The sequence below is a fragment of the Setaria italica genome, chromosome V, assembly GCF_000263155.2.
Source record: "Setaria italica strain Yugu1 chromosome V, Setaria_italica_v2.0, whole genome shotgun sequence".
Taxonomy (NCBI): Eukaryota; Viridiplantae; Streptophyta; class Magnoliopsida; order Poales; family Poaceae; genus Setaria; species Setaria italica.
The window spans coordinates 228,576-236,892 of record NC_028454.1 but is presented as its reverse complement, the minus strand read 5'-3'; the positions used below and the strand labels follow the sequence as shown (position 1 = coordinate 236,892).

General features: G+C 54.6%; 2 protein-coding genes across 2 annotated transcripts; one reads left to right on the top strand and one right to left on the bottom strand.

The window, feature by feature from the left end:
* The first annotated feature begins 1,395 nt into the window (after nucleotides 1-1,395).
* LOC101777867 (receptor-like protein kinase HSL1) lies at nucleotides 1,396-5,330 on the top strand. The gene is made up of 2 exons (XM_004967280.4): nucleotides 1,396-4,256; nucleotides 4,352-5,330. The coding sequence occupies exons 1-2, from the start codon at nucleotides 1,643-1,645 to the stop codon at nucleotides 4,741-4,743; spliced, it is 3,006 nt and encodes a 1,001-aa protein (XP_004967337.1). The 5' UTR covers nucleotides 1,396-1,642; the 3' UTR covers nucleotides 4,744-5,330.
* Nucleotides 5,331-6,752: 1,422 nt separating this feature from the next.
* On the bottom strand, nucleotides 6,753-8,017 carry LOC101781244 (NAC transcription factor 32). Its single transcript, XM_004971405.1, has 2 exons — nucleotides 7,822-8,017; nucleotides 6,753-7,531 (listed from the first exon to the last, which is right to left on the bottom strand). The coding sequence occupies exons 1-2, from the start codon at nucleotides 8,015-8,017 to the stop codon at nucleotides 6,753-6,755; spliced, it is 975 nt and encodes a 324-aa protein (XP_004971462.1).
* Between the last annotated feature and the right edge of the window lie 300 nt (nucleotides 8,018-8,317).

The following is an 8,317-nucleotide window of genomic DNA, read 5'->3' as shown; positions in this document are numbered from 1 at the left end:
TAGATCTACCCTATCGCACTACCCTCCCAATTAGTTTTTCCGACGATTTGTATAGGTTGTATACCAAAAGTGTGCAGATCTGTTCGCTCCCGACCCTCGCCTCGCACGTTGTTTCTGAAACAGACAAAGGTCGCGTTGCCGGCTGCTGCAGATCGATCTTCGATGTGCGTATGTACTTACAATCGTATTCGAGTATATGAATGTTGTCGGGGACGGGAATATACGTAGCAGGGCATAAACCCTTCGTATCTTTGTGATGATACGATTGGTGATACACCATCGGGGTTGATTGTAGGTTAGTAGATTGGTCTCGCGAATCATTCTCCATCGTTGTAATTAGTTTTGTAATTTGCTTATGATTAGTACTCCTAATTAGCATCCAAACATCCGATGTGATAGGTGTTAAACTTTAACAGGTGTTTCCCAAACACCCCCTTAATATAAGCACGGTCTTACTATGCTGTGAATGCATTGAAACGGACGGAGACCGCTGTCGGCAATCAGTCAGCTGACTATCATTTTATTAAGGGCAATCATATTAATTAATTAATTAATATTAAATAGCAGCTGCTACCACCAGCAGCAGTGGTAGGAATTGTTTGAACCAAGATGCTTGTGATGCCCATGCATGGAGCGAGCTACTGACATGACAGCAGCCAGCAGCGGGAAGGAGGAAGCTACGCAGCACGTTCTCCCAGAGCTCTTCTTCGTCGCCTCTTCCTGTCTTCCTTCTCCTTCCAACCACCGACCTCGTGCTGGTTAGCCTCCGCTCGGAGATACGGGCTAATCGACATCGAATCGAATGTTTAAATACTAATTAGAAATATTAAATATAGATTAATTATAAAACTAATTGCATAATTGAAAGTTAATTCTCAAAACGAATCTATTAAGTCTAATTAGTTCATGATTTGATCATATAATATCCGATGTGACTCGAAGTAAAAATTATTCCATGATCTAAACACCCTTTAATAAACATATTATTCGGTTTTCCTCGAACAATACATGTAGCTTTCTTTTTGTTTTGGTAAGTATTATTACCAAAACAAAACACTGGAAAAACACGCACCGACAGGCGACAGGACAGACATGAGACAGTCTGCTCTGTGGAGCCCTCAAGCGAAGGCAAGCTCTCTGGATGCCGAAGGAGCGGTGATGCGGCTTGGACGTCCCTCTTACATAATGTTAGAGCACTGCTGGGTATGGCCAAGAGCTAGAAGCCGGTCCTGGGAATTGGATTAAAGAAATGCTTACAGCTGGGCCCATAGAACATCGATACGCGTGCTAGAGCTACGCTGCTGAGTGGACGGGCTCTTCTGGTGATGTGGAGACGCCACATCATACTATGAGCTAGCTACCGTTGGAGAAGGCCTAAGAGCTTTTCTTTGAGCGGCGGGAGGCGCAGGCAGGCAGCGCCAGGCACTACCTCCCCACTGTTGCCGGTTGCTGTCTTCTTCACTCCCCCGTCTCCTCCTCCTCCTCCTCCCCACCACCACCACTCCCTCAGTCCTTCTCCAGCAAGAGGCAGGAGAAATTCTCTCCTCCCCATGCCGACGCCAACTACCTCCCCACTCCCACTCCTCCTCTCACCATAGCATACCATAGCAATTGCAGATTTCGGGGCCCCAAAAAGAAAACCATGGGCGCCGCCCTCCTGCTACTCCTCGCCAATGCTGCCGCCCTGCTCCTGCTCCTCCTCCCGGCGCAGGCCTTGAACCAGGACGGCCTCTACCTTCTCGACGCCAAGCGCGCCCTCACCGTCCCCGCCGCCGCGCTCGCCGACTGGAACCCCCGCGACGCCACGCCCTGCAACTGGACGGGCATCGACTGCGACACCACCGCCGCCTTCGTCACCGGGATCTCCCTACCGAGCCTCAACCTCGCCGGCTCCTTCCCCGCCGCGCTCTGCCGCATCCCACGCCTGCGTTCCATCGACCTCTCCGACAACTACATCGGCCCCGACCTCGACATCGCCCGCTGCACGGCCCTCGTCCGGCTCGACATCTCCACGAACGACCTCGTCGGCCCGCTCCCCGACGCGCTCGCCGACCTACCGGACCTCCTCTACCTCAACCTCCAGAGCAACAACTTCTCCGGCCCCATCCCGGACTCCTTCGCCCGCTTCGCCAAGCTCCAGTCGCTCTCCCTCGTCTACAACCTGCTCGGTGGCGAAGTCCCAGGCTTCCTCGGCGCCGTCGCCACGCTCCGGGAGCTCAACCTCTCCTACAACCCCTTCGCCCCTGGCCCCCTGCCGCCCCGGCTCGGCGACCTCTCCGCGCTGCGCGTGCTCTGGCTCGCCGGATGCAACCTCGTCGGCGCCATCCCGCCCTCGCTCGGCCGCCTCACCAACCTCACCGACCTCGACCTCTCCACCAACGCGCTCACCGGCCCCATACCGCCGGAGATTACCGGCCTCACCAGCGCCATCCAGATCGAGCTCTACAACAACTCCCTCTCCGGCCCCATTCCACCGGGATTCGGAAAGCTCCAGGACCTCAGGGGCATCGATTTCGCCATGAACAAGCTCCACGGCGCCATCCCGGAGGACCTCTTCCGCGCGCCCAAGCTCGAGACCGTCCACCTCTACGCCAACGCGCTCACGGGCCCCGTGCCGGAATCCGTTGCCAGCGCGCCGTCGCTCTCCGAGCTGCGCCTCTTCGCCAACAGGCTCAACGGCACGCTGCCCGCCGACCTCGGCAGGACCACGCCGCTCGTCTGCATCGACCTCTCCGACAACGCCATCTCCGGCGAGATCCCGCCGGGGATATGCGACCGCGGCGAGCTCCAGGAGCTGCTCATGCTCGACAACATGCTCTCCGGCCGCATCCCCGACGCGCTCGGCCGCTGCCGGAGCCTCCGCCGGGTGCGCCTCTCCAACAACAGGCTCGCCGGTGACGTGCCCGACGCCGTCTGGGGCCTCCCTCACATGTCGCTCCTCGAGCTCAACGACAACCAGCTCACCGGGCAGATCTCCCCGGTCATCGCCGGCGCCGCCAACCTGTCCAAGCTCGTGCTCTCCAACAACCGCCTGACCGGGAGCATCCCGTCGGATATCGGATCCGTCTCCAAGCTCTACGAGCTGTCGGCCGACGGCAACATGCTGTCTGGCCCGCTCCCGTCCTCCCTTGGCGGCCTGCCGGAGCTCGGCCGCCTCGTGCTCCGGAACAACTCGCTGTCCGGCCAGCTGCTTCGGGGGATCGACTCGTGGAAGAAGCTCAGCGAGCTCAACCTCGCCGACAACGGCTTCACTGGCTCCATACCACCGGAGCTCGGCGACTTGCCGGTGCTCAACTACCTTGACCTTTCCGGCAACCAGCTCACTGGCGAGGTCCCGATGCAATTGGAGAACCTGAAGCTCAACCAGTTCAATGTTTCCGACAACCAGCTCCGCGGCCCGCTGCCGCCGCAGTATGCCACTGAGGCGTACCGCAACAGCTTCTTGGGCAACCCTGAGCTGTGTGGAGAAATTGCCGGCTTATGCCCCGATTCCACGCAGGGGAGGTCGTCCAAGTACCACTCTGGCTTCGCCTGGATGATGCGCTCCATATTCATATTTGCGGCTGTCATTTTGGTCGCCGGAGTCGCGTGGTTCTACTGCCGGTACCGGAGCTTCAACAGATCCAAACTGATGAGAGCCGACCGCTCCAAATGGACGCTCACATCCTTCCACAAGCTGTCGTTCAGCGAGTATGAGATCCTGGACTGCCTCGATGAGGACAATGTCATTGGCAGCGGGGCATCAGGAAAGGTGTACAAGGTGGTGCTCAGCAATGGCGAGGTAGTCGCCGTGAAGAAGCTGTGGAGCGCGGCGGTAAAGAACAGGGATGCCGAGAACGGTGGCTCTGCTGCCGACGACAGCTTTGAAGCCGAGGTGAGGACGCTCGGCAAGATCCGGCACAAGAACATTGTGAAGCTGTGGTGCTGCTGCATACACAAGGACTGCAAGCTGCTGGTGTACGAGTACATGCCCAATGGAAGCCTCGGGGACGTGCTGCACGGCGCCAAGGCGGGCTTGCTGGATTGGGCAACGCGGTACAAGATCGCGCTTGATGCCGCAGAGGGGCTATCCTACCTTCACCATGACTGCGTTCCGGCCATCGTCCACAGGGACGTCAAGTCCAACAACATCCTCCTGGACGCAGAGTTCAGTGCTCGTGTGGCCGATTTTGGGGTGGCCAAGGTGGTGGAGGGGACTGGGCGTGCGGCCAAGTCCATGTCGGTGATCGCCGGCTCGTGCGGCTACATTGCGCCTGGTATGTACAAGTTGTTTCACAAAGCAAATTCAGTCCTTTATTAGAATTGTATAAGCCTGATGGAGTGATGGATCATTATTGTGAATTTGTAACAGAGTATGCGTACACGCTGCGCGTGAACGAGAAGAGCGACACGTACAGCTTCGGGGTGGTGCTCCTGGAGCTGGTGACCGGGAAACCGCCTGTTGATCCAGAGTTCGGGGAGAAGGACCTGGTGAAGTGGGTGTGCAGCACGATGGAGCAGAAGGGGGTGGAGCACGTCCTGGACAGCAGGCTGGACATGGATTTCAAGGACGAGATCGTGAGGGTGCTCAACATTGGGCTGGTCTGCACGAGCTCGCTGCCGATCAACCGGCCGGCGATGCGCAGGGTGGTGAAGATGCTGCAGGAGGTGCGCGTGGAGGGCAGGCCACCGCGGATGGACAAGGACGGCAAGCTGTCGCCCTACTACTACGAGGACGCCTCCGACCAAGGGAGTAGCGTGTAGCTTGTAAAGTTTGATTCGGGAGCACAGGCACAGTTGAGAGGTGCTCAGCCATTGTAGGTAGCAACTAGCAAGGTTCCTTTCAAGGCTGCAAGCAGTGTGTTTTGAGTCCGGAATCGGGTGCGGCAATGGTGGTCGGTGTTGTGGTTTGGTACCAGTTGCTGCTGTGTCTGTGGGGTTTGTCAGCCACAACCACTGCATTGATTATTCCTATTCCTTCCATTCCGGTGCATCAGCTTCCTTCCTCTTGAGAAAGAAAGAAAGAAGGAAGGAGAGATGTTTGCATCGGCAAGGGAATCAATCAAATGTACTGTAGGTGTGTGCAATTATATTACTAGTAAGTAGGCTGCTGTCTCTTGAACAACTAGTAGTCCATCACCATGGCCCATACCATAACTCCATAAGGTGGTTGTGTATCTGCTGTCTGAAGCTAAGCTAGTGGAGTAGTCGGTTGAGCGACGAAGGGATGCTGCTGGAATGGAACCCAATCCAATCCAATCCACTGCAGGTTGGTGAATCTGACCTCCATTGGCTTCTCAACTCTGAAAATTGAATAATAGCAGCATAGCACAAGTGACTGATTCTGGAAATAGTTTTTATAGAGCTTCTTGGCAAGATGTGGAGACTTTTTTTTTTAAGAAAAAGGAAACGTTTCCGGCTTCTGCAACCGCACATAGCCAAAGATGTGGAGACTTGCACAGGAGTCATGTATATATGTCCAAGGGAAAGGGGAGCTTTGTGGCTGCTTTTCGAAGATTGACAGTGCTAGTAGGTCTATGTAATTAGCGTGCTGTCGGCTGGTACTTGATCCCTGCTGCATGATAATGACGCCTGCAACTGCAAACAATTTCAGCAGGGCCTTCATTCCGGTCCTTGCGACGAATTGGAATTTCTTGTGTCGGGCGATTGGTAGCTGCTGATCCATGATATGCAGCATCGCATGCACATATGCAATGCAATACCATCTGGACTTGGATGTCATCGATGAGATGAGTGACAGACAGGGTCGGTGTGGGAACTTGAGGTGCTGGAGTAGCCCTCAAGTGACTTGAGTTACCCGAACAGAATCTCGATCTTGTGCTTAGCGTCCCGAACAGATGGCTAGCTGCATTGTTTTTGTTTGACAACCTCGGGTCTCTGCTTTGCCCCCGTACCAACAGGTTCGTACTCTCTTTCAAGGAAGAAGAAAATGAATGTGATTTGTTTCCCCGAGACAAGAGAGAAGCTCAAATTCTATTCGTCCCTTGCTTCATTTTTTGTTCCAAACCTGTTAGCGGGAGTCTCTCATTTGGCAGTGACGGTTACTACTGCAGTGCTGCCCTGGAGTTTCTTCCTCTCTCGTGTGTGTCTTGGAGGCCGCCCAGCCCGAAAGACACTTGGGCCCAACGAGACGACATTTGCTCTGGTCTTCGGCTCAAGTACAATGGGCCTCCACGGACTGACGGAAAAAATCATTCTACGCTTATATTTTCTAGAAAATCAAAGAACAGAGAGGTCGGATGTTTATTCATTATCTAAAACAAAGTCAAAGAACAATCTTATATTTTAATTAATACGCTTGCTATGTCTTCTAAGGTTTTCCTGAGAATGGATTTTTAATAATGAGTCTGCAAACAGCAGCAGCATCAACAATGATTTATACCTGCTCTATCCCAAATTATAAGTAACTAGATATATACTATGTCCAGGTGCATAGCAAAATCTATGAACCTTAAAATGCTAAAATGACCTATAATTTGGAACGGAGGATTACTTACAAAACTATATATATAAACCTTCCTTCAAGTTGTCATAGCATAGTACACATTAAGGACATACTATACAAGTACTCGTTCAAGCTACTACCTCTCTTGTGTTGAGTTGTGACAAGCTGCTCTGATCTCTAAGTGCTATATAGTACCGATCATCATCATAAAGGAACAGCTAATTAACAGTGACTTATTGACGCAAACATAGATATAAATAATGTAATATGGAGAAGACCGGCCGGCAGGAGGTGGAGGTAGAGCTAGCTAGAACATTTCGTCGGCCTCCGATATGGAGAAGGAGGTGGGCGACAATATCTGTTGGATGTGGTCGTCGTCATCGTCTCCGGCGGCGGCGATGCAGTTGGCTCGCTTGCTGGGCGGCTGGAGGAGGTAGAGCTCGTCGATGGCCTGGAAGGACAGGTTCCTCTTGATGGACTCGAGGACGGAGACCAGGGCGTGGGGGTGGGGCGGCGGCGCGCTGTAGTTGTCGTGATGGCCCGCGGCCACTGCAGACGCGCTGGCGGTGGAAGGGTTGCCGCTGCCGCCGCCGCCTATTAGGTAGCGCAGCAGGTGGTCGTCGCTGTTCCAGTGGATGTCGGCGAAGGCGGCGGAGGAGGAGTCGGGAAGAACAACCTCGCTGCTGCTGCTGCTGACGATGTCGGCGGCGGCGCGGGTGGTCGGCTCGGATGATGATGATGAGTAGCCATGATCGGGAACAAGAAGCTGCTGCTTGTTGCGGACGCGGCAGAGGACCCAGTCGTCGAGCCTCATGGAGTTGCTGCTCATTGGGGGTGCGGCGTCGAGGAGGCGGTACTCGTGCATGACCCAGTGGGTCTTGGTGCCCTTTGGGGAGCGCCCCTGGTAGAAGACGAGCGCCTTCTTGACGCCGAGGCAGCGACCGGAGGCCAGGATGGGCTTGTCAGTGCCGGTGGCCTTCCAGTAGCCGGAGCCGGCCCTGCGGTTGGGGCGGGCGCCGTTGGGGTACTTGCGGTCTCGAGGGCTGAAGAAGAACCACTCGCCGTCGCCGAACATGGCCGCCTTGTCTGCACGCATGTAGTAAATAATTGGATGGCCTCCATGGATCAGCATCAGCATCAGCTTGGTCGTCGTCGTCGTGCATGGTTTGTTTGTAGCGGACAGGACAAAGAGAAGAGAAGCTGCTGCTACCTTGTTCTCAACGACGACGTACGTACGGGAGATTAAAGAAATCAAATTAAGGATAGGTACTAGATCAGAGCCTGCTGATCACTGGAATGGCAAGCGATCGATCTGCTAGCTTAGGTCGATGCATGCAGTGCATGATGAAATGGAGGAGAGATGATCGAGCACTGACCCGGGAGGTCCCATGGGTCGAACTTGTAGATGTCGACGTCGGCGATGATGGAGGTGACGGCGGTGGCGGCGTCGATCTTCTTCTTGAGGTAGCAGACGATGATCTCCTGATCGGTGGGCTGGAAGCGAAACCCCGGAGGCAGCTGGCACCCGCGGAACACCAACGACCCGCCTGCTGATGCTTCTGCTTCTCCCATGGAGAAACGACGACAGTGAAGGAAGGAGACGGCTATCTAGCTAGGTATGCTCGATCAGCACTTCAGCAGCAAGTCGATCGATCGATCATAAGCAAGCTAGCTACCTATAGCTGTTGCTGGCTGGCCTTGTATTTATACTACATGTACTAGTCGGGTTATGTGGCGTGTGTCGTCAAGATACCGAGCAATGGATGATAGCTTGATTTGTTCATGGACGACAAGGCCCAATTCTGCTGACGCCCAGCCGTGCATCATCACCAGCCAGCTAGCTACTCTGCTTCCAATGAGCAGGCCTGCTAG